The sequence below is a fragment of the Sapajus apella genome, unplaced genomic scaffold (genome assembly GCF_009761245.1).
Source record: "Sapajus apella isolate SASKATOON/1434 unplaced genomic scaffold, GSC_monkey_1.0 scaffold66, whole genome shotgun sequence".
In the NCBI taxonomy this organism is placed as follows: Eukaryota; Metazoa; Chordata; class Mammalia; order Primates; family Cebidae; genus Sapajus; species Sapajus apella.
The window spans coordinates 3,865,861-3,892,695 of record NW_022437006.1 but is presented as its reverse complement, the minus strand read 5'-3'; the positions used below and the strand labels follow the sequence as shown (position 1 = coordinate 3,892,695).

The 26,835-nt window shown below is 37.5% G+C and overlaps 1 protein-coding gene across 1 annotated transcript in view; it reads left to right on the top strand.

Annotated features, from left to right (window-relative positions):
• Positions 1-25,049, top strand: part of SLC2A13 (solute carrier family 2 member 13) — a 351,790-nt gene extending 326,741 nt beyond the window's left edge. The window contains exons 8-10 of the mRNA XM_032248333.1: positions 11,797-11,918; positions 12,040-12,192; positions 23,065-25,049. Of these exons, the coding sequence (XP_032104224.1) occupies positions 11,797-11,918; positions 12,040-12,192; positions 23,065-23,291 (502 nt within the window). The 3' untranslated portion in view covers positions 23,292-25,049. The remainder of the gene's footprint in view (positions 1-11,796; positions 11,919-12,039; positions 12,193-23,064) is intronic.
• The last annotated feature ends 1,786 nt before the right edge of the window (positions 25,050-26,835 follow it).

Below are 26,835 nucleotides of genomic sequence, written 5' to 3'. Positions count from 1 at the left end.
GTGTAACAGGGTGCTCTTTTAGTTTAGCCATCCATAGGTGGCTAATGTTAGTCAGCTCAATTAGACCCATGCCTTAAAGAAAGGACAGAGGGCTTTCTGTATCCTGGGTTTCTTGCCTTGGTGTACTCGAAGAATCGGATCACATGTGGGCTTGGAGAATCAGTGCAAGGTTTTATTGAGCAGGTTTTATTTATTCAGTGGCCTGGGCTGTCCTGCAACTGCCACAGCCAAACTGCATGTCGTTCTGCCAGTCGGTGGCCCTGCCGGCAGTGCCGGTGTCTGTCGATGCTTTCCTCTTGCTGGCCAGCCACCTGTGTGTTCCTCCATTGATGTGCTTCTCTCGATGTCCAGCCACCTGTGTGTCTGCCTTCTAGGGTCTTGGGTTTTTTTTATAGGCATAGGAAGCGGCTGTGGCAGGCCAAGGTGGTCTTGGGAAGTGGAACATTTGGCCAGGAAAAAAAACAAATGTCTGTCCTCACCTAGGTCCATGGGCCCAGGCCAGGGGTGGAGCCCTAGCCAGGGACCACACCCTGCTTTACCCAGCACTTCCCTTCCATATCGTTTAAAGGGACCACATTCTTCCCTTCCCAGCATGTCTCTTCTGTATCACTTCTCCGATGTAGATTTCTATAATTTGATGACCTTTATCTAAAAATAATCATTTTATTTCTCATAACTCGAGTCAAAACATACAAATGAAATTATCCTGAGTTTGTTGCCATTATTTCAATTGACTGTTTCCCTACCTTTACTCAGTTTAGTCACGTCTCTCCTTTTCACCCAGAGTCCCTCATGTAATTGGCTCATTATGGCAAGAAATAAAGGAAGAGGGAAGAAAGGAAAGTGAACCATAAGTAGAATAGGAAAAAATAAGGTTTTTTTTGGAGCAACAAGTAGATTCTGAATATGATTCCAAAAGGAATTTCATAAAATATGAGCAGTATAGTACAGCATAGTTGGAATAAGTATTAATATATTACCTTCCACAGCAATGGAAAAGGGAGAAAAGTCATCTTAATTTTTTATGCTGTATCTATAAAAAATTGGGGAAAAAAATAGGAATGGAGTTGCACAGCCAACATAGAAAAACCTGTGGGGTTTTATTAATTCAAAATCAGGATCAATAATCACTATCTTAGAACCTAGCCATCACTTTGTTACAACTTTTCATGTTAAGCAGAAAAGAGACATGCTTGATTTCCTCAGTTAATGAAAGTTTTATAATAAAGGTACATAGGAAAGTTAAAAAAAAAAAAAAAAAGGAAAAATATCTCAACTTCACCCATCCCAAACTCATGGAAATCTAGATTACGGCTCAGCAGACTGGCAGCAATCTGTGCTTCTTGTCTATATTTTCCCCAGTCACTGTCAGCTCTGTGATCCTTCTTTACCTCATGGCTTCTATTGCAGTATGGCCTCTGCTTACTGGCTTCTGCTCACTGGCTCTGTCATTTCCACTTCTGTGTCACTCTGTCCTCTTCAGATATCCTGAGAGAGAGAATATAACCATTTGCCACATCATTCTCTGGTATAAAGCACCCACTCCTTGCCAAGCTACCTCCTAGGGCACTGGCCAGGCTGTTGGTGGCCTTTGTGTCATACATAGTAATGGCCAGACAGGCAGGTCTTGGGGGAGAGCACTACCACTTGTGCTTGGTGGCGAGGGGGCCCGTCAGGTGTCGGCAGAGGCAGGCCCTACTGCTTCTAAGTGGGGAAGCAGTGTAGTGACCGTGTAGTATAAATATGGAAACCAGCATTTTGAGGCCTTTGGTCAATATGAAGGAAGCACACAATGGAGAAGATGTGTAATTCCCTTTCTTTCAGTGCCAGCTGAAGCAGGAGAACGGCTAATAACTGGAATGCCTGACTTTATTATGGGAAAAATTGTAGAGGGGAGCAACAGTATGGAAAAAGAGGCCCAACATTAGCTGTCTATGGGTCACCAAACTTTCTCCCATCTTCTCAAATTAATATTGTAACAACTACAGTTTGAGTATTCCTGATCCAAAAATCTAAAATCCAAAGTGCTCCAAAATTCCAACTTTTTGAGTGCGGACATGATGCTCAAAAGAAATGCTCATTGAAGCATTTTGGATTTTGGATTAGGGATGCTCAACCAGTAAGTATAATGCAAATATTCCAAAATCTGAAATCCAAAACCCTTCTGGTCTCAAGTACTTTGAATAAGAGACACACAACCTGGTTAAGTTCAACCATGAAAACAATCATTAATTAATAAATGACCTTCTCCTCCCTTAATTTTTTATATTTCCAGTCACTCTTATCTACATAACTTATTCTCTAGGCAGTATTTGTAGTTTGATATCTTCTCCACTGCCAACTTTGTGACATTTTCTATGTTTCCAGGTAGACTTTATGAAGTAGGCCATGGCCTTGCTTGCTTTGGATCTGATGACGCAGTAAGAGAAAGAATTTCAAAGTATTTTCTTATGAATTAATAGAGTTGAAACATTTTCTTAGACCATTCAAATGCCATTGTGGACCCTCCCCAAGGCAGAGTTCAGGGCTCCTCTGACCCAGCAGCCTGTTACTTTCACACTGACCACAGAACTTCAGGAACATAGGAGGAACTGGAGAGAGAGAAGTAGGCCACTACCACATCCTCATGTCCTGGATTTTGCATACACTTATTGCGTTGCTTGTTGGCCAGTTTGGTGCCAAAATGAAAGACACCTACGTTACCTAAAACTTCATTTTCAACAGTCCTCTATCCAGACCAACCTTTGTGGTTTTGGCCCAGTCTCCTTTAAAATAATTATTTCAGTGGCTGCTTTTTTATTCAGTTGTTGTACCTTAATTGCATTAACTACCCTTCCACTGTGGGAGACTTTTATGCTTTCTAATTTTCTATCTATGTTAATCTTGTGTTAAATGAAAGTACAGAGAAAAGTACATTGTTAAGCATATAATTTCCCACTTAGGTGATTTCCTAAAGATAATACACTTTGGATATCAGACTGAGACAGAAGGGATGCATATTCTAATGTCCAAATTGCCAAAATTCTTTCCATAAGGAGATTATGCCAATTTAAATTGTTACCAGAATTAGAGATGGTACCAGTATCCCTGTAGTCTCACAACTTTTAAATGTTATCATTGTTTTCATTTGCGTCTGTCTAGATTCCATTCATCTGTTTTCCATACTTAGGGTGAATAAGGTAGCTGATATACTGATAAGGAGTTTAGGTGCAATGATTTATTTTGCTCCAAATTTCTAATGCTTTTGAAATTTACCCATGTCTGTGATTTAATTGTCTTAATAAGGATTTATTAGAAAATAATAGTAATTGACAAAAGAATAGCTTTTTTGTCTTGCCTTTAAATGACAATCCTCTGCAGGAAAATTACAAAAAGAAATAAAGGACTAGACAATGGGAAATCATTAAAAAGCAAGATTTTCAACATGGTCTGCACACTGCAAGCTAGGGAACCATATGTTTCTTAAATTGTTCAAAACCACAGAAATGTTATTAGAGTTTAAATGCTAGCTTGCCACCCTTAAGTTTATTTCATGTTAGATTATTAAATAGGAAATATGCCTACTGAACAATAATTGAAAGTATCTGGGAAGTAAAGGGCCAAGTTTATAACAGTAAGTTTTCCTGGTTGCTTTGATGGAATGCCCAAAATTTAGAATTTCTTATAACTTGGGTTGCTTATAGGAAATTTACATCATCCTAATTCTCTGATTGGGAATTAGGATTTTGCTTCTTTAGTTCTCCTCAGATAAGATGAAGGTGTCCTATCCTAGAGACATACTCTATGCCTTCCTAGGTACCTTTTCACCACTACCCTCAAATTGTAATTGTGTAATTATTATCATAAATTTCTATCAATAAAGAACTATTAGGGTTAACTTTCTATCAATAAAGAACTATTAGAGTTAACTTTTAGAGGGATATCTATGTTTTAAAGTGATAGCTTAGGGACCTTAAACAGAAAAATCATAGTCTTGCATCAGGACCTGGAAATAAAATTGTGCTTCACTGACACTCTTCAATAAAGAATTAGCAAGCTTGTACAGTAAACCTAGTAGAACAACGGTAGATGTGTCATGAAAATTATAGTAAGCTCTCCCCTGTTCCAAAAATCTGGATCTTTTATAAACTTTGGGAAGAGAATGAACTTATATAAATTTATCAGTGATTAGGACTGAATGTATAAAGTTGGAAGTTTTGTATTTTAAACACAGGTCCTATTTCTTTTACCCCACTCCCATATATAAACCTGGAGCAGTCAAATTATTTCATCATAGAGAATAAAGGGGCAATATAGACAGCATGTCCTGTGTAGGAAGGAAGGAATATACTACTTATGGCTAACTGCGGCAAGAACAGTTGTATATTTGCTTAAGTTCCTTTGGTTATTTCTTAGTTTTAAAACTCTACAGATATATAGATGGTGGAGAGGTAACATTAAAAAAGGCAGAAATAGCTCTACGTATGAACTAGTTTGGTGGGTGTTGAGTGGGCAGGGAAGCATTGTTCCACCTTCAAACGGAGTTGTTAATTTCTAGATGGTATTACTAAAGGGAATACTGTGGGTTTCATGATTGGAATGGGGAACTGATGATTTATTTGGTCGATGTGTCAGGTGTTAGTCTAGTCATTCTGCTGGTAAAGATTAGTTCTCTCCCTCTGCCAAAATGAGACATATTTCACCTGATTGCATGCAATTCTGCTGCTTTGTCTACTGCAGTGCCCTCTGAGCAGCTTCCCATTATTGCAGTCATTTTCAGGTTTTGCTCTAGGATGTGGTGAAGAGGTGCCACATCTGAGAGCATGACTTTTTCTAATCCCAACCCACACACTGATGTCAAAGTATTTTTGCTCCTTCTTGGGAGCATTATGTTCTTCTACCAGCAGTTGCCAGGAAAGCATGAGGATATTTTGTGATAATGTTTGAAATCTGCGTTTTCATTTTTTAGTTGGTATTTCTGTTTATATTTTGAAGGTCAGGTGTGATGTCACATTCTCAGTCATTAGCTATCTACGTATTGCTGAGTGTGTAACTCAGCCAAGTCAGTGCCTGCAGTGCCTTCCCAAAATCAGCACGAGGATGACAAGGGGCTACTTGGCCTTTTTTGTGCATGTAAACGTGTGTAGCCAGATGGTGAAAAGCTTCATCCGGGCAAGCACAGAGTCCACTCTAAAATGTCCTACTTACCATGGCCAAAGAAAGAGATTACCCAAGGAATTGTGAAAATAACGAAAAGAGTAAATAGGAAATTGTTCAGTGAATTTTAGTTATTTCCTTATTTGTAAGTATTGCTCCCTACAGGAGCCTGCTTATTGCCTTCCTGCCTTTTTTCTTCCCTTTCTTATTTTCTTAAGATCTTCATGACTCGAAAGACTATTTCATTATTGGGGATTATTGGTCAAGGGACATCTAATGCTGTTTTCTACTCACAATTAAACAAATGCAAATGTGAAAGCTTCATTCATCATTCAACATTTGTCTCTACATAGGGTATTATGATGAACAATAGATTTTTTTTAAATAGGTGACTATTCTATTGGCAAATAATTATAGATTGTATTTTTTATGTGCCAAGCAGTTATCCCCTTATTTAATCTTTGTAGTCCTATTACTCAATCTTATTCTACAAGAAAATTGAGACAGGAAGGTTAAGTAACTTGGCCAAAGTTTCAAAGTTGATAAGAGATAGAACTGAGATACGACTCATGCAGTTCTAATATTAGACCCTGTGCTCTTAACCCCTGTGCCATGCTGTACTGTCTGGGATGAAATCTCCGTACAGCAGAAGGAGTATATTAACATATGACTATACAGAGCACTACATGATAATGACATAGATGAGGAAAATGAAAAGGAGTTGAGAGGAAGGAAAGTATATTTCATACAGGTGAATGGGTAGCATCCATACAGGCCTTGAGTGAGGAGGTAGGAACTAATGGTAGACACTGACAGTAGATGTCAGGAATAAGAGTTTGCCTTCAGTTATTGGAAATGTCATGAGTAGGAGATACTGGGTCTAGAATGTAAGTTCAGAAAATAAGTAATCTAGTTGGATAAAAGGATTGTGTATAGAAGTACAAAATAAGATAGGCTGTAGCCACATTTTACAGGCCATTTTGTAGACTGCTGGAATAAGGAGAATGGAGCTTTTTGAGCACTGAGGTTGCCAGGGCGCTTTAAATTGGTGGGATGTGAGTTTGAAGAAAAGAATGATAGTAGCAGGAAAGTCAGGAAAACTGTATTCATTTACTACTGCAACACACATTAATAATATAGCACTTCCTGTGGGTCAGGAATGCAGGCATAGCTTAGGGTCTCACAAGCCTACAATCAGTGTGCAGTCTGGAGCTATGGTTTCATCTATGACTCAGCTGGAGAAGGATTTACTTTTGTTAGCAGAATTCAGTAATTTGTGGCTTTGTGCTGAGGACTTCCGTTTCTTGCTAGCTGTTGGACAGAGGCTACCCTCGGTTCCTTCCACAAGTCTCCCAGCATAGGCATCCCACAACATGGCAGCCCGCTTCTCCAAAACCAGCAAGGGAATGACAGACTTAAGGTCAACAACACTGGAATCTTAATTACACATGTCCTGTCACCTTTGTATATTCTGTTGGTTAGAAGCAAGTCCCAGGACACTCTCACACTCCAGGAGAAGGAACTATACAAGGCATGAAAATCTGGAAACAGGCCAGGTGTGGTGGCTCATTCCTGTAATCCCAACACTTTGGGAGGCTGAGGTTGGCAGATCATGAGGTCAGGAGTTCGAGACTAGCAGGGCCAATGTAGTGAAACCCCGTCTCTACTAAAAATCCAAAATTAGCTGGGCATGGTGGCATACACCTGTAGTCCCAGCTACTCGGGAGGCTGAGGCAGGAGAATTGCTTGATCCCAGGAGGCAGAGGTTGTGGTGAGCCCAAATCGCACCACTGCTCTTCAGCCTGGGCAACAGAGTGAGACTCCGCCTCAAAAAGAAAAGAAAAGAAAATCGGGAAATAGGAATCATCAGGGTTACTCTAGAGTTGGTCTCCCTGAAAGGCAGAGGCAGGTGATGGGACACATACAAAGAATCTAAATTAGGGTGGTGGTAACGCAAATAGAAAAGTCAGATTCAAGAAATTATGTCTAGGAAATATTATTTCTTGCCTATACCATGTAAAGTTCTTTGTGTACATTATCTAGCATAAGCATCAAAATATTTAAGGTAGGTGCCAGGAAAATCCTTATTTCACAGATGATGACACAGCTTTGAGATGTTAAGCACCTAGAGGTCACATATATCCTAGCCTCACATCTGGGTGTCCCAGCCTAGATCCGAACCTAGGATGTCAATGCTGACACTCAGTCTTGGCCACTCTTCTTTACTTGGACTTAAAAGTGTAAAGGACCTAAGAAAAGTGGATAAGAGGAAAATGAAGATAATCCAAGATTTTAAACCATTCTAATTTAGGGAAAGGTGGTGTTAACTAAAATAGAAATGTCATGAGGGGCACTAGTAAAGTAATACTTATGCTATTCATATACCACATGCCAGGCAGTGTGCTAAGCACTGAGTATGCAGATGTTCTATGCTTATGCAAACGGAAATATTTAATGTTCCCAACAGACCATGATACAGTCCTTTCCCTGATTTTATAGATTGGGAAACCAGACCATGCCAGTGCCCACTAAACTCAAGGTTTTGTAAATGCGCCGTTTATTTTGTTCATAGCTGTTATCTCTGACATTATGTCTGACACACGAAAATGTTCATTATATAAGTTTTGGAATGAATATATCTAGTAAGTGGCAGAGTCACGATTTGAACTCAGAGCAGCCCCATGCTCCCTCCTGGAGAAGTCATTTCATTGTAGTTACATTGCATTTGAGTCATGGCTGGATGTAACTGTTCATAGTAACTCTGCTATTTTAGGTATTTAAGTACCTAAATTCCATCAGTGGAACTTGGGAGAAAGATCAAGGCCATAATAAACTATTGAGGACCATCCACATGGAAATTATAAAGTCCTAAAATTAGATGAGATGATTATGAGAGAGGGTATAGGTCCCAAAATAGAACCTTAGAGGACACCTATATTTAGAGGCTGAGAAGAGGAAGAGGCACTGTAAAAAGCAATGAATACATATAGGTCAGAGAGCTAAAAAGGAGATACGGATATAAAAGCAAAGAGGGAAGAGAAGGAAGGGGAGTTGTCAGCAAATACCAAGCATCACAGAGTAATCAAAGAACATCAAGATTAAGACAAGAAACCTGAATTTGGAGATTAGGAGATAATTGATTACTTTTGTGTGAACATATCCAGGAAAAGAGACCATGTAAGAGTTAGCCAGCATCTGGGAAGGTGGAAGAGTCGGGCTGTGAAAGGAGGAGTACGTAGTCAGGAAAAACTCATGAGTATAAACTTCTGGTATTTCAGGAGAGCTAGTTGTAGGAATATGAGAGGGGTTGAACATTTGAGTAGGAGAGACATTGTGTATTGTAGACCGAAGAGAAGGCTCAAGTAGGAAGAAACTAAACAGGGCAGAAAAAGAAGAGATATTGGTGGAATGTGATCGAAGAGGAGGCAGAAGAATGAGATGCAAGACCACTGATAAGAAGGGCAGTCCTTAGAGTGAGACACATGTACCCCTGAAGGGAGGAAGGAAGCCTACCTACAATATTTTGTCAAAAGCTTTTTCTTCCTCAAATATTGAGAAAAATATAGAAAAGTAGAAGTTGATAGAGAAAAATTGATGTTTAAATTAATGATCCTCAGTTCCTTAAAATTGTTAAAATATCTGTTCTTCAAATTCATATGTATCAAGTCCTCCAAAGCATCTCCAGATTCCTGGTTTTATTTTATTTTTCTCAACTAAAATTGATAAATTTTCTCAAAAAAAAGGAGATAAGTTCATCTACATAGGAAACAGAAAGATTTCAGGACTATAAGATGGTAAGAAATATTTTAATTAATTGAGTCAATAGTTAACAGAAGTTGACTCAATGTCTACTCTAAGATAAACAGATAATTCATTAGAGAAGACAATAAAGGATAAAATAAGCATCATTAGAGAACCAACTGAGATGCAGCAGCATGAACTTTTAATGGAGCCCAACAGCATGGTTTCATAACACTGGTCAGTTTCTGAGAAGTGGTTGTTGAAAGAAGTCAATAATGCCACACCAGGTTGAGAACTCAAATGGTGAAAATGGCAGGGAAAAAAAGAGGGAGAATGGATTCTAGAGGCCAGTGAAAACAGTATATACCTCATTGTATTGTGTTTCCTATCACTGCACTTCATAGACATTGCATTTTGTTTTACAAACTGAAGTTTTCCGGCAGCCCTGCATCAAGCCAGTGTACTGGCACCATTTTTCCAACAATATGTGCTCATTTAGTGTCTTTGTATCATGTTTTGGTAACTCTCACATTATTTCATACTTTTTCATTATTATATCTGTTATGATGATCAGTATTCTTTAACGTTACTATAATAATTGTTGTGGGGCATCACAAACTGCACCCGTAATAATTAAGACATCAAACTTAATTATAAATGTTGTGTGTGTTCTGATCATGGCACCAACCAGCCATTTCCTTTTTTGTCTCCCTCTTCTGGGGCCTCTCTATTCCCTAAGATACTACAGTTAATAACTCTACGATGGCCTCTAAGTATTCAGTCGACAGGAATAGTAGCATGACTCTCACTTTAAATGAAAAGCTAGAAATGATTAAGCTTACTAAGGAAGGCATATTGAAAGCTGAGATAGGCTGAAAGCTAGGCCTCTTGCACCAAATAGCCAAATTGTGACTACAAAAGAAAAATTCTTAAAGGATATTAAAAGTGCTACTCCAGTGAACACACAAATGATAAGAAAATGAAACAGCCTTATTGCTGATATGCAGAAAGTTTGAGTGGTCTGGATAGATGATCAAACCAGCCACAAAATTCCCTTAAGCACAAGCCTAATCCAGAATAAGTCTCTAATTCCATGCAATTCTGTGAAGACTGAGAGAGATGAGGAAGCTGCAGAAGAAAAGTTTGAGTCTAGCAAAGGTTGATTCATGAGGGTTAAGGAAGGAAGCTGTCTTCACTTTGCACCTTGTTGCAAGGTGAGGCAGCAAGTGCTGATGGAGAAGCAGTATCAAGTTATCCAAAACATATAGCTAAGATAACTGATAAAGGTGGTATATTAGCCTATTCTCCCACTGCTATAAAGAACTGCCTGAGACTCGGTAGTTTATAAGGGAAAGAGGTTTAATTGACTCACAGTTCCACAGGGCTAGGAAGTCTCAGGAAACTTACAATCATGGAGGAAGGGGAAGCAAACATGTCCTCTTCACATGGTGGCAGGAAAAAGAAGTGTCAAGTAAAAAGGGGAAAAGCCCCTTATAAAACCATCAGATCTCATGAGAACTCATTCACTATCATGAGAACAGCTTGAGGGTAACCATTCCCATGATTCACTGGATTTCTCCCACAAGATTCTCCAAGATAATGTTATTGTTATTGGAGATTATGGGAACTACAATTCAAGATAAGATTTGGGTGGGATGCAGCCAAATCGTATCAGGTGGCTATACTAAACAACAGATTTTTCAATGGAGATGAAAATACTTCTGTTGGAAGAAGATATCATCCAGGACTCTCACAGCTAGAGAGGGGAAGTCAATGCCTAGCTTCAAAGGACAGGCTGGTTCTCTTGTTAGGATATAATGCAGCTGGTGACTTTTAAGTTGAAGCCAATGCTCATTTGCCACTCCAAAAATCCTAGAGCCCTTAAGACTCGCTGAATCTATTCAACTTGTGCTCTATAAATGAAACAACAAAGCCTAAATGACAACACTTATGTTTACAGCATAGTTTAGTGAATATTTTAACCCACTGTGGAGACCTGCTCAGAAAAAAAGATTCCTTTCAAAATATTACTGTTGATCGACACTGGTCACTCAAGAGGTCTGATGGAGACATACAAGGAGAGGAACTAAAAATAAATGAATGTGGCAAGAGAAGAAAGGAGGAGGACTGAGCAGGCACCCAAATCATCAAGAGAGGTGGAATGTTATGATGAGTTCATAAATACTATAACAATAGGGCTTCGATGACAAGGTTCAAAGTTTGAGGTGAAGGAGACAGAACAATAGTCTAAATTGACAATAGGGGATAGGAATGCTTTTGAGGCTGGTAATATCTTCAGGGGCAATTAAGGTAAAGAATTGGAAGTTCAACTTCAGAATTAATCAAACTTTAGGATGCTTTGCTTTACTATGGATTAAGAAGGCAAGGTCATCAGGGAGTGACAGGTAGCCAAGCAAGGACACAAACCAGGAAGGGAGAGGGCTATCTGGAATCAGAATCAGTTACTTCCCTCATCATCCACTCCATCACCTTTTACAGGTTACCCTTCTAATTCTTAAAATAGTCTGCAAAGTGTTATCCCCATTTTATCTGATGAAAAATATCTGGCTCTGAAATTTGAATCTTGTCCTGATTGCAAATTTTGCTACAACATACTGACTCTCAGTGGTACCGAAGTGTTACTACAGCTTCTAGGGACTAACTAGAAATCATGTCTAATTTATGAGAAATGGTTATAAAACATAGTGTCCTTCTTTGTTTTGCTCTTGAATTAGCTTTAAAATTCCTATGTGAGCTTGAGATCTAATACTGCATATTCAGTTCCTATTTTTTTTAAGAAAAACATTTTGGACTCTTTTTTTTAAACATTTAGGAATTTCCAAATACATAAATATGATCATATTGAATTTCTGCAACTGTAGCCTAAAACATTAATACTTATATTGCATTATTTTTCAGGTGTGAAAATGAAACCAAGTTCAAAACAGAAGACATATTTTGGGCTTTCAATTTCTGCCCTACGCCATACTCCTGGACTGCACTTCTGGGCCTTATTTTATATCTTGTTTTCTTTGCACCTGGTAAACAAAGGCTTTTTTACTGTTGCATTAATTTAATTCCTCTTTTTAGAGTAGACAAACTATAATTTTTCAAATATCTTACATGCTATTTTACTGAAGTTTTTAATATTTTATTTCTCAGGAATGGGACCGATGCCTTGGACTGTGAATTCTGAAATATATCCCCTTTGGGCAAGAAGTACAGGAAATGCATGTTCATCTGGAATAAACTGGATTTTCAATGTCCTGGTTTCACTAACATTTTTACACACAGCAGAGTATCTTACATACTATGGTAAGAGAATATTTTTTCCAACATAGTTTTGTTTTTATTTTTATTACTCTATTTTTAGATATACTATAATATCATTTGTGATTGAGAGTATGTGGTTATGTTTTGCTGTTAGAAGTATCTCCATGTGGCTTTCTCGTTCTCCAAAGGCCTTGGAAATGTGTCTGGGAAAGAAAAGAGGGATTCTCCTATCCTAAACAGCATTGCTTCTTTTCCCACAGTGCTTAGGGCTGTCTCCTAACTCGGACATCTCCCAGGTATCTCCCCAGGTGGAACTCTTTACAGCATAGCTTGTAGTTTCACTGAAACCTAAAAACAGAAAATTGTAAAGAAGATGTAGGCAGGGAGTCTAGGGCCATTGAGATACCCTGTGACAGGGATAGCGTCAAGTCCAAGAGCAGAATCTGAGGAGGGCTGAAAGTATCTTCCCCAGATACTTAACAGTATTCTGTGCTGTGGCCATACCTTCCACGGTATCACCATTGCTGCCCAGGCCAATGCATGTGCATTTCAGTGTCCTCTGAGACCAGCACTTATCACTTGCGAAAGTGTAAATATGACGGAACTGTTCAAATGCAAATGTGTGGAGACCATAATTCAAAATAAAAAACAATAGTGCTTAGTGGCTGAGTCAGGAAAATACTTTGGGGAGCTACTTGAAATTCACTTTTACTAAAGTGAAAAGACTGCTTTTTAGAAAAAAAGATTTCTGCATTGATCACATGACTTTATAGGTTGCAATAGGATTATTCATGGTGTGAGGTTTCATTCTAATCTCCTCCTAAGTCCCTGTGGTAGAGGTGGAATGCCTGCTGCTTAGACCATTTTCCCAGAAGACCTTCTCTGATCTCCCCACAGTCCAACTTTATTCTGTGTTCTGGGCACTTATCAGTCCTCGTTGCAAGAACAGGTTTGTCTGCCCCCAGCTCCCTCTACCAGAGGGAGATTTACTACATAAATCCCTGGAGGGCCAGGACTGTACCTTGTTCATTGTTACATTCCCAGTTCCTTCCACGTGATAAGCACTGAAAATTATTTGTCAAATGAATAAATACATCAATAATTTTTTTATTATTATACTTTAAGTTCGGGGGTACATGCATATGCAAAACATGCAGGTTTGTTACATTGGTATACACGTGCCATGGTGGTTTGCTGCATCCATCACCCCGTCAACTACATTAGGTATTTCTGCTAGTGCTATGCCTCCCCTAGTCCCCCACCTCATGACGGGCCCCAGTGTGTGATGTTCCCTTCCCTGTGTCCACATGTTCTCATTGTTCAACACCCACCTATGAGTGAGAAATTGCGGTGTTTGGTTTTCTATTCTTGTGTCATTTTGCTGAGAATGATGGTTTCCAGCTTCATCCATGTCCCTGCAAAGGACATGAACTCATCCTTTTTTATGGCTGCATAGTATTCCCAGGTGTATATATGCCACATTTTCTTTATCCAGTCTGTCATTGATGGACATGTGGGTTGGTTTCAAGTGTTTGCTATTGTGAACAGTGTCACAGTAAACAAATGTGTTAATATGTCTTTATAATAGAATGATTTATACTCCTTTGGGTATATACCCAGTAATGGGATTGCTGGGTCAAATGGTATTTCTGGTTCTCAATCCTTCAGGAATTGCCACACTGTCTTCCACAATGGTTGAACTAATTTACACTCCCACCAACAGTGTAAAAGTGTTCCTATTTCTCTACCTTCTCTCCAGCGTCTGTTGTCTCCTGATTTTTTAATGATCACCATTTTAATTGGTGTGAGATGGTATCTGAATGTGGTTTTGATTTGCATTTCTCTAATGACCAGAGCTTGATGACAAGCTCTTTTTCATAGGTTTGTTGGCTGCATAAATGCCCTCTTTTGAGAAGTGTCTGTTCCTATCCTTCACCCACTTTTTGATGCAGTTGTTTTTTCCTCCAAGTTTGTTTATGTTCTTTGTAGATTCTAGATATTAGCCCTTTGTCGGATGGGTAGATAGCAAAAAATTTTTCCCATTCTGTTGGTTGCCTGTTGACTCTAATGATAGTTTCTTTTTCTGTGCAGAAGCCCTTTAGTTTAATTAGATACCAATTGTCTAATTTGGCTTTTGTTGCCATTGCTTTTGGTGTTTTAGTCATGAAGTTCTTGCCCATGCCTATGTCCTGAATGGCACTGCCTAGGTTTTCTTCTAGGGTTTTTATGGTGTTAGGTCTTATGTTTAAATCTTTAATCAATCTTGAATGAATTTTTGTTTAAGGTGTAAGGAAGGGATCCAGTTTCAGCTTTCTGCACATGGCTAGCCAGTTTTCCCAACACCATTTGTTAAATAGGGAATCCTTTCCCCATTGCTTGTTTTTGTTATGTGTGTCAAAGATCAGATGGTTGTAGATGTGTGGCATTGTTTCTGAGGCCTCTGTTCCATTGGTCTTATCTCTGTCTTGGTACCACTACCATGTTTTTTGGATTGTTGTAGCCTTCTCGTACAGTTTGAAGTCAGGTAGCGTGATGATTCCAGCTCTTTTTGCTTAAGATTGTCTTGGTTTTGTGGGCTCTTTTTTGGTTTCATATGAAGTTTAAGGTGTTTTCCAATTCTGTGAAGAAAATCAGTGGTAGCTTGATGGGATAGCATTGAATCTATAAATTACTTTGGGCAGTATGGCCATTTTCATGATATTTATTCTTCTTATCTATGAGTATGGACTGTTTTTCCATCTGTTTGTGTCCTCTCTTATTTTCTTGAACAGCGGTTTGTAGTTCTCCTTGAAGAGGTCCTTCACATGCCTTGTTAGTTGTATTCCTAGGCATTTTATTCTCTTTGCAGCAGTTGTGAATGGGAGTTCACTCATGATTTGGCTCTCTCTGTTATTGGTATATAGAAATGCTTGTGATTTTTGCATACTGATTTTGTATCCTGAGACTTTGCTGAAGTTGCTTATCAGTTTAAGGAGATTTTGGGCTGAGACAATGGGGTTTTCTAAATAGATAGTCATGTCATCTGCAAATAGAGACAATTTAACTTCCTCTTTTCCAAATTGAATACGCTTTATTTCTTTTTCTTGCCCAATTCCCCTGGCCAGAACTTCCAATACTATGTTGAATAAGAGTGATGAGAGAGGGCATCCTTATCTTGTTTTTAAAGGGAATGCTTCTAGTTTTTGCCTATTTAGTATGATATTGGCTGCAGGTTTGTCATAAATAGCTCTATTTTGAGATACGTTCCATTGATACCTAGCTTATTGAGAGTTTTTCGCATAAAGTGCTGTTGAATTTAGTTGAAGGCCTTCTCTGCATCTATTGATAATCATGTGCTTTTTCTCTTTGGTTCTGATTATGTGATGGGTTATGTTTACAGATTTGCAAGTGTTGAACCAGCCTTGCATCCCAGGATGAAGCTGACTTGATCATGATGGATAAGCTTTTTGATATGCTGTTGGATTCGGCCACCCAGTATTTTACTGAGGATTTTTGCATCAGTGTTCATCATGGATATTGGCCTGAAATTTTCTTTTTTAGTTGTGCCTCTGCCAGGTTTTGGTATCAGGATGATGTAGTTCTCATAAAATGAGTTAGGGAGGATTCCCTCTTTTTGTATTGTTTGGAATAGTTTCAGAAGGTATGGTACTAGCTCCTCTTTGTACCTCTGGTAGAATTCGGCTGTGAACCCATCTGGTCCTGGACCTTTTTTGGTTGGTAGGCTATTAATTGCTGCCTCAATTTCAGACCTTGTTATTGGTCTATTCAGGCATTCAACAACTTCTTGATTTAGTGCTAGGAGGATGGAAGTGTCCAGGAATTTAGCCATTTATTCTAGATTAACTGGTTTATTCGCACAGAGGTGTTTGTAGTAATCTCTGATGGTAGTTTGTATTTCTGTAGAATTGGTGGTGATATCCCATTTATCATTTTTTATTAAATCTATTTGATTCTTTTCTCTTCTTCATTAGTCTGGCTAGTGGTCTATTTTGTTGATCTTTTCAGAACACCAGCTCCTGGATTTATTGATTTTTTTGAAGAGTTTTTTGTGTCTCCTTCTCCTTCAGTTCTGCTCTGATCTTAGTTATTTCTTGTCTTCTACTAGCTTTTGAATTTGTTTGATCTTGCTCCTTTAGTTCTTTTAATCATGACATTAGGGTGTCGATTTTAGATTTTTCCTCCTTTCTCTTGTGGGCATTTAGTGGTATAAATTTCCCTCTAGACCTTGCACATGGATAAATTTTTGTAGACGAATGTTGAATATGATGAAACATTATAAAAATCTATTCCCTGTCTCTTCTGAACATGCTGAATTGGTATTTTCTTTTGGTTAATAGTATTTATCTAATGATTTTATTATGTTCATAAAACTCTTCTCTCTCCTAATCTTCACTTAGGACATTTGAAAATACTTATTTTCTTGAAAAGGAAATGCACTGGCATTTAAAACTGTATATATATTTATTATATTCAGCTGGATCCCATTTGGCAATTAAAATTTTTCTATAAATTCCTGAACTTATCTTCATGACATAATAAATATGAGCACAATAATTATTTCCTTGTTTACTGATTCTTGAGAACACTTAAATATTTGAAGACCTAAACATATGCTGGAATCCTGAGAAAGCATTCTTCATAGAAAGGCATAGACCAAATAATAAAAGTCTACATGATTATATTATACTTTTGACAGCAAAGCTCCTCTTTCTTGACTTTATCCTTACAGAGAAACATGAGGCAACAGTAATGAAATTTAAATAGGGCATAAGCAGAATTCTTTCAAAAACAAACCATTAGAAAGCATTTTGCTTTGCATTAAGCTTCTCTCATGTCAGAACACTGGTCCATTTGGTCTAGTACTCTCTAGTAATAGAAAAATAGTTCTGTTCAGGCTAGTTTTTCCCCTTTTTGTATGTCATTTTAATCTACATGTTACTGATTTATCTAAGCTATGCATTTATGTTCCTGATTTAATACATACACATCCTAATAGTGTATTTCTGTGGAAATAGCTATGTCTTCTTTGCTACCTCCTTTTTTTAACTGTTTCATAGATCTCAAAATTTGATTCCTTCCTCAACCATATTGCTTATACAAGTCTTCTTTGTGCCCTCATTCAATAATGTTTATTACTAAAAAGTATTATTGAAATATCACCAATATGCCATTTTATATATGGCACATGTGGCTAAAGAGATCCCTTGGAGGGCATTATATCAAAGCTTCTCTTTTGAGGTACTACTGAAATTCAATCAAACATGGCCTTTGAGTCCTCAATTTGTGTAATTCAGTTAAAGAGTTGTTTTAATCTGGAAATTAATTTAGGGCTCTAATAAGATTTATTTCCTTAGAATAAAGGTGAAGAATATCTACATTGTTCAGTAGTCCTGTTGGACTCCTTACAGACATTTTTCTTTTCATTTTCATTCCAAGGGAGGAATAAATGGGAAACTGAGTTACGTGATTGATTTGACCATGACATGGAACAGGTCACAGTCTCCCAGGTCGGACCACACTCCTACATGAATTAACCACAGGTCTTACCATTGGAATCCACACTGAGTAGGCAGTTTTGGCATTTGCCTGCTTTGGATTCCTGAGATTTTATAAAACAATCTTGTATTTTAATAGGAATTCCTTGATATTATTCAGCTTTGGGAATCTAGGTCACAAGCAAGAATCTATAATCAACTTTGGGAATCTTGTTAATCCAACTAATCCTTTTAACTATAGGAATTTAGCACTGACAGATTTGATTTGTTACTTCTAATTATGCTAAATTGTGAAAGATAACGATAAAGACAAAATATATACTATTATATTTATAAAGCCAAACTGAATTTGCTGTTACAGATTTTGTAGTTTAGAAGTCTAGTTTAGTCTAAAATATTTTACCATCTGCACTTATTTTTTTCTGTGTCTTCATCATAATTACCATCCAGTTTTTGTCCCTCCCTGCTTTTCCTACTTTCACAGCCTTGCTTATCTGTGCTCAGAATACAGCACTTCATCTCCTTTCATTTTGTGTGTGTGTCAAAATTCCCCCGATTCTCCAAGAGGCAGCTTATCAATTTATTAGTGTGGCTTATACCTTATCACCCTTTTTTGTGAAAACATCCCAATTTATTAGTCACACTAATCTTTTTCTGTCTCTTTATAGCAACTCTTCCTTTCCTGGTCATTTAGTAGAATTTAACAATCCAGCCATCACTTTTTTGAGTAACCAATATTTAGAATTCTAGTGGGCATGGAAACATATATTATTTCTATTTTTGACAGTTGGGCAAAGCAAGAATTATTTTCCTTATTACACAGATCAGGAAACAGAGTTCAAGAGAATTTAAGAAACTCTGTCCAAGGATTCAGCATGGGTAATTATATGAAATTCAGGCCCACATTCTCCATAGAGCCATGTAGCCTTTCTCTCACTATATCACTCAGCCAGACATTCCAGATGACCCGGTATTATTTTCTCATTCTTTTCTCAAGGTAAAAAATATATAACCTTGTTATATTTAATGTGAACCAAACTGAAATGAAAGGAACTATATTACTCAGTTCTCATGCTGGTACAAAGAACTGCCCGAGACTGGATAATTTATAAAGGAAAGAGGTTTTTAACTGACTCACAGTTCCCCGTGGCTGGGGAGGCCTCAGGAAACTTACCTACAGTCATGGCAGAAGTGGAAGCAAACATATCCTTCTTTACATGATGGCAGGAAGAAGCGCCAAGCAAAATGGGAAAAGCTTCTTATTAATCCATCAGATTTCATGAGGAGTCAGTCACTATCACAAGAACAGCAAGGATGTAACTGCCCCCAAGATTCAATTATCTCCCACCATCTCCCTCCCATGACACATGGATATTATGGGAGCTACAATTCAAGATCAGGTTTGTGTGGGGACACAGCCAAATCATATTATTCCTCCCCTGTCCCCTCCTAAATCTCATTTCCTCACATTTCAAAACACAGTCATGCCTTTCCAACAGTCCCCCAAAGTCTTAGCTCATTCCAGCATTAACCCAAAAGTCCAAGTTCAAAGCCTCATCTGAGACAAGGCAAGTCCCTTCCACCTATGAGCCCATAAAATCAAAAGCAAGTTAGTTACTCCCTAGATTACAATGAAGGTACAGGCATTGCATAAATATACCTTTTCCAAATGAGAGAAATTGGCCAAAACAAAGGGGCTACAGACCTCAGGCAATTTCAGAATCCAGTGGGGTAGTCAAATCTTAAGCTCTTAAATGATCTCAATGACTCTGTCTCACATCCACATCACACTGTTGGAAGAGGTAGGCTCTCCCTGCCTTCGGCAGCTCTGCTCCTGTGGCTTTGCAGGGTACATCCCCCTTCCCAGCTGCTTTCATGGGCTGGCATTGTCTGTGGCTTTTCCAGGAGCATGGAGCAAGCTCTCAATGACTCTACCATTCTGGGGTCTGGAAGACAGTGGCTCTTTTCTCACAGTTCCACTAGGCTGTACCCCACTGGGGACTGTGTGTGGGGGCTCCCACCCCACATTTCCTTTCCATACTGCCCTAGCAGAGGTTCTCCATGAGGGTTCCACCCCTATAGCAAACTTCTGCCTGGGCATACGGGCATTCCCATACATCCTCTGAAATCTAGGTTGAGATTCCCAAACCTCAGTTCTTGACTTCTGTGTACTTGCAGGCTCAACACCATGTGGAAACTGCCGAAGCTTGGGGGGCTTGCACCCTCTGAAGCCATGGTCTGAGCTGTACTTTGGCCCCTTTTAGCCATGGCTAGAGCAGCTGGGATGCACAGCACTGAGTCCCTAGGCTGCATACAGCAGGGAACCCTTGGACCCTGGGCCCTGGGCCATGAAACCATTTTTCCCTCATAGGCTTCCAAGGCCTGTGATGTGAGGGGCTGTCACAAGGTCTCTGACTTGACCTAGAGACATTTTTCCCATTGTTTTGGTGATTATCATTTGGCTCCTTGTTACTTATGCAAATTTCTGCAGCAGGCTTGAACTTTTCCCCAGAAAATGGGTTCTTCTTTTCCAATGCATTGTCAGGCTGCAAATTTTCCAAACTTTTCTGCTCTGCTTCCTCCTGAACATTTTGCCACTTATAAATTTCTTCCACCAGATACCCCAAGCCATCTCTCTCAAGCTCAAAAAGTTCCAGAGGTCTCTAGGGCAGAGGTAAAATGCCATCTGTTTGCTAAACCATAACAAGAGTCACTTTTGCTCCAATTTCCAAGTTCCTCATTTCTATCTGAGACCACTTCAGCCTAGGCTTTATTGTCCATATCACTATCAGCATTTTGGTCAAAACCATTCAACAAGTCCCTAGGAAGTTCCAAACTTTCCCACATTTTCTTTTCTTCTTGGAAGAAGAAAAAAAAAAAGAGAAAGAAAAAAAAAACTTTCCCACATTTTCTTATCTTCTTCTGAGCCCTCCAAACTGTTCCAACCTCCGCCTGTAATCCATTTCCAAAGTCACTTCCACATTTTCGGGCATCTTTATAGCCATACCCCCACTCTCTGCAATACCAATTTACTGTATTAATCTGTTCTCACGCTGCCATACAGAAATGCCCGAGTCTGGATAATTTATAAAGGAAAGAGGTTTAATTGCCTCACAGTTCCGCATAGCTTGGGAGACCTCAGGAAACTTGAAATTATGGTGGAAGCGGAAGCAAACACATCCTTCTTCACATAATGGCAGGAAGGAGATGTGCTAAGCAAAAGGGGAAATCCTTCTTACAAAACCGTTAGATCTCATGAGAGCTCACTATCCCAAGAACAATTCAAAATGAGATTTTGGTGAGGACACAGCCCATCCTATCAAGAGCCTTACATTTGTAAACCCCGTTGTATTGCTATTAAGCAAAGACTTGATTTATACAAGTTCAGTTCCTTAAAGAATAATATGGCTCTGACAAATCATATCTTTAGTTAACTTTTTTATGTTTTTCTTAATGTCTCACAATTTACCTCTGCTTCCTTTCTATTTTGTCATGGCTCTGCATTCCACGTAGCAGATTCTGGGTTGGGTGGCCGATTCAGCAGGAATTTTCCTCCATAGTTTCTCTAGAGCCTTCTCAAGACATGTTTCAATGGATATTCTGAAAACAGTTTCTTAAGAAAGTATTCTTAATATGTCCTTAACTTTGAGGATTCAGCAAAACTGAGGAAATTATTCAGTTCTTTAACTTCTATGTTTATTCAGCTTACAGCTTGACTTTGGAATATGTCTGTGTGTTGTCTAGTTTAGCCCTTTATTTCAGATCTGCTACCCGATGCTATTCCATCTGGCAGTCAATAAGGGCACATTCATTCTCTAAACCCACAATGCGTCAGGCACTGGGAACCAAAGACAAAGAAGCCATATACTCTGCCCTCAAGGATACTACCTTTGCCACAGAAACAGAAGAGCAGGTCTCTCTTTCAAGCATCTCTTAACTGTCTCTCCTATACACATTCCTGATTTTGGCTGTAAGATTTATAGAATCATAAATTGCCAACACTTAAATAGGAGCTGAGAAACCCTCTTATTTTACTTAATGAGGCAACAGAGCCCAGAGAAGAGGTTAAATGACTATCCAGAAGTCACATGGCCAACATTTAAACTCAGACCTTCCTAGTCCCAATCTGATATCCTTTCTCCAGCCAATTGTCACATTAGTTTTTCATCTTACTTCCCCCATCTCATACACATGATGATCTGGACTGAAGGCCTAAAATAAGACAGGGGATCCATTATACTTAGTTGTTTTCCACCATCAAAATTACAAGTATAGTTTCTTATATTTAAATTGGGAATTCAAAGAATTCAATGATGTGTGTGTGTGTGTCTGCCTGCCTGTCTGTTTTGGTAGAGACAGGGTTTCACCATCTTGGCTAGGCTGGTCAGAATTCAATTATTTTAAAAGTCCATCTTGGAAATGTGTAGAGAATATAAACAAGTCATACAATCATATATCTCATCCATCTAGCTTGCTATCATGACCCTTAGAAAACAAACTAGCTAATATATATGTATTTCTGGCTGTGCTGCATTGACATGCATAAACTTACAGCAGAACAAAATTCTCTGACTTCATGAAGTTAACATTTTAGTGGAGGGAAACAACAAATTAGTAAGCATCATAGTATAACAGATGATGATATGTGCTATGGAGAAAAAAATGGACTGTCAAGGTCCAAGAAAAAGAACAAGAAGACCAGTTAGAAGACTGTTGCAATAATCCAGATGAGAGATGATGGCCCTTAAACCACCGTTATCAATGGAAGTGGTGAAAAGTGGCCATCTTTGGATTATGTTTTGAAGGTAGAACCAATGGGATCTCCTAACAGATTGGATGTTAGTCATGAGAGTAAGGTAAAAATTAAAGATGACATGAGAAACTGGAATGATGGAGAATTCGACCGAGGCATTCCTTCTGCAATGTCATCATTGTAGTTCATTCTGGAAACACAAGATGAATAAGAAAGGAACTTCTTCTGACCTCAAAATGCCTCTAGTGTAATAGACAAGGCAAGCACACATGTGTGTACATAATTATAATACTTCTTGGTTGTTATTTTAGGGGTCTCAACAACATCCTGTGATAGCACATGGAAGAGAGTAATTCCCTCTAATCAGGAAAGTGAGGAAGGGCTTCAAAGCCAAACTTACAGCTGAGCTCAGTCTATTAGCCCAGATGTAAATTAGAAATTCAATTATTCTTGAGTTTCTAAACTTGAGTTTAGAAAGATACATTGTGTCATATTCACAGGGTTGGAACAACTGGAGTAAACCAGGCTCGTAGTAATTTTTGGTCCCATTTCTTACTGTGGTTATGCATGACTAACCAGAAAAAAAAACTCAAAATCAAGTACTCTTTCCAACTTAAGTCTCTCTCTATATATTCATATTCATGTATCTATTATTTTCCATTGCAGGAGCCTTCTTCCTCTATGCTGGATTTGCTGCTGTGGGACTCATTTTCATCTATGGCTGTCTTCCTGAGACCAAAGGCAAAAAACTAGAGGAAATTGAATCACTCTTTGACAACAGGCTATGTACATGTGGCACTTCAGATTCTGATGAAGGGAGATATATTGAATATATTCGGGTAAAGGGAAGTAACTATCATCTTTCTGACAATGATGCTTCTGATGTGGAATAATTTTCAGCTGCTCATATATTTAGTTATTTAAACAAACTTGGGGAGAAGAACAGCAATTGGTGACCTCACTGCCCTGCTTCTAATCTGGTTCTTTCCACAGTCTAGTTTTGATTCACTTTATATTCTAGAAACTTGATTAGGAGGTACAACCATGATGACTTTTTTTTTCCACAGGGAATATTTTAAAAAATATTTACAGAGATTTTAATCTAATGCTTCTTAAGCAAATGTGTGTATTGCCTTCCTGAAATAGTCTAAAATGAATATTGTGACTTCAGTGGTATCCTTTTTTCCTAAGACCATTTATAATTATTAGTGGCAAATAGAGTCAGTGCTAATCTAGTCAAATTACATATGCATAATATATTTATAAAGGATTCTGGGAGATTGTCCAAGGGTGTTCTATGTCAAAAGATGGCCTATTGGCCCTCAATTTTCCTACAGAGAGTAGTGGCTTGTCTCTGATCAGCTGTTACAAACTAAATTCCATTTACGCTTTTATCAACAAATTCCAAAGTGCCTCCTACAAGGGCACAGCTGTCCCTATCTCCTTTGGATTCCACATTTTTGTTTCTCTCCAATTCAGATATTGGGAGCTCTTCAGAGATTGACTCTGCACACTAGCTTTTGAACATTATGAAAAGATAATTTGTTAGGGGTTATTTTCATATTTTTTTTGTTTTTTTTTTTGCATCAGTGATAAGGCATACATTTGCACAGACAAGCCAGCAAGTTTTGAGAAGTATCTTTTATGGTCGGAAAGTAACAGAGAAGGTTTCTATGGATCCCAAATTGGTTAGTCACTAGGTATGCAATTATAAAGGCAAAATAGTGCCGGATCTTTAACTGTATATCAAGGTCAGTTTTTGTTCATGCCCAAATGACTACACCTTCCTCATTGGCCCTGGAGTCCTACTATTTTGTGCCTTCATTTGTGTTACATACATAGCTGCAAGCAAATTATTTTTCCCCTTTCTTTTATTCAAACAATAATTTTCAAAGCAAAAAAGAGGAAAGAAATCACTGGCAGAAATAATCCTGCTGTTATTGGTGTTTGTTTAAAATAATGGGACTTTTTTTCTTGTTATTAACTCTTCCTAAGGGAACTGTCACGTATTATTATTTAATAGTACTTGTCTTTTTTTGTTTTACTTTAAGAGCATAAACTCGTTTTTATTTTGCACACTTCTCTCATTTCCCTGAGAATGTACCAGAAAAAAAACAAGGATACATAGATCTGTCTCTATGTTTTTCTTATTCTTCATTTAGTTTTTTTCTTTCTTGTCTAAAAATTGAGATTTCCTATTTATTGGAATAGAGTATTGGTTCTAATATAGCACATGTCTATAAGAAATGCAGACTTAACTATATTTCTACAATGCCTTTCCAAAGTTTTCATTGGTTTTTATGGTAATGCATCACTAAACTCTTAATTTTTGCTTTTCTATTAATAAATATATAATATGTACAGAATTACTTGATCACAAAAGTACTTGATAGTTCCAAGAAAAATATGAATGAATTTTCTGTGGCCAGTTAGGAATACATCAGTTTGATGCATCTAATAAGGTACTGTATTTGAAGAGAAAAGGTGGCTATCTCCATATTCTGCCAGTCTCCAAGATATTCTATTCTTTTAACATCTGGCTTCTTCCTATCACAGTTATCAAGCTGAGACTGTTCATTCTCTAAGTCACCAGAGGTATAATGTATGCTTAAACAGTCACATTAGTGGCCTAAAAATTCTTTAACCAAAAACAAAAAAGTGTTCTCTCTTTGGTCATTTCATATAATAAAAAAATTTAATATTTTAGAGAGGTTATTGCCTTGAATTAGGTGCTTTAACAATTGATTTCCAAGGGAATATTAGCATTGATTTTTTCCTCAGAAAAGCAGATATGATTTAATAGGGAAAATTATTATTCTATTGATATTATCTCATATTTTACGCAGGTAAATTGAAGTGAAAAATGAGCTACTGTGTGGTACAGTCAAAATACAAGGAGAAAAAATATTTAGACCAATAAAGTGCTCTCTAAAAATTTTATTTTTGGGACTTATCAAAATAATTGCCTCAATTCTTCTCTTTATTGTATACATAGCCTTAATTATATACTTATGACTCAGCTGGGCTGATGCACAGTAACTTTATTAAAGGAGAAATTGGACTTTTGTTATTTCCTAAAGCAGAACATGGCATGTTCTCCCTGCTATAAGAAAACAATGTTTTCAACTTTATAACCATAAATGCACATAATAACAGGGAAAATTAGCCACAGTTCTCCCTTACTCGCCTGAGCCCCTTCTTTAAAGGACTATTTGTTATTTATATAGTGTTAAAGATAATATTCCTTATCTTTGAAGTATAAGACAGAGAGGCACAGTATAAGAATTATTTATAACTTTTTAGAAACAAATAACTACTTGAAAAGGAACCTTATACAATTAGGGTATTATTTTTAGATTTGGTGAACATTTATAGTATATTAAAAATTAAATGTTTAAATTTTGCAGATTTTTTTATATTAGGCACCTTTTAAGTTCCCTGCATATTTGGCTATCACTATCAACTTGAAAACATTCCATTTGAAGTATTATCAAATATATATTTTGTAGGACAATTTATATAGGATGTGATTTGACCTACCATATTAAAACAGACATAGATTACATATCCTGCTTTCAACCAAAATTATAGATTTCCTTTGAAATGTGCTGCAGATTTGACAGAGGTATATTATGTTTTAGGAAAATATAATGAAGATGGTCCAAATCCCAACTGAGACTTAGCTGGATGGCTGATCTGCACTAGACTTAAGAGGATGTATTATTTTGTCTGCATATAAACACATAGGGCTGAATATGTCAAAAGGATTTGCCATTAATAATTTTCTTCAATGTAAACATTCCTAATAATTTTAATTGATTGTTGCTCCTAAATTAATCATTTCCCAAAACATGATTATTTTTAATATATATGTAAAAGACTTAAAAAATAATAAAAGGTAATATGTCCATTTTAAATTTTGTTCCCAGCCATATGCAGTGGTTTCCTGATAGAAAATACCGTAAGAATACTGAGTATTTTTTCAGAATTTAATTTTACCACTGAACCTGATTTTAGCACATAAGAGTCTAAATACTAAGTTGTTCATTCTAAAAGGGGAAATCAGTAAAAACAAGGAATTTATGAAATTTTTACTGTAATTTTAATATCTGTTATACAGGGGAAGAACGATCAGGAAAAATATAAGCTGGCAACTTAACCTTTTGCTTTTCAACAACAAAATAATATTGAAAATCTGTTATGATAACTCACAGATCCAGAAGTCGGTGGAAATGGACAAATGTTTTAGAAAATACTATCCATATGTTTAAGAAAGTCTCACAATTTAGTGACACTAGGACAATTCATAAAATACTGTAATACAATAGAGAGAGTTGGAATGTTATTTTGGTTTTATTTCATCATCACAATTATAAAAAAATTAATGAGGTTTTTTTATAATCATATTTTTTACCACATTCAGAGTTAAAAATTTTC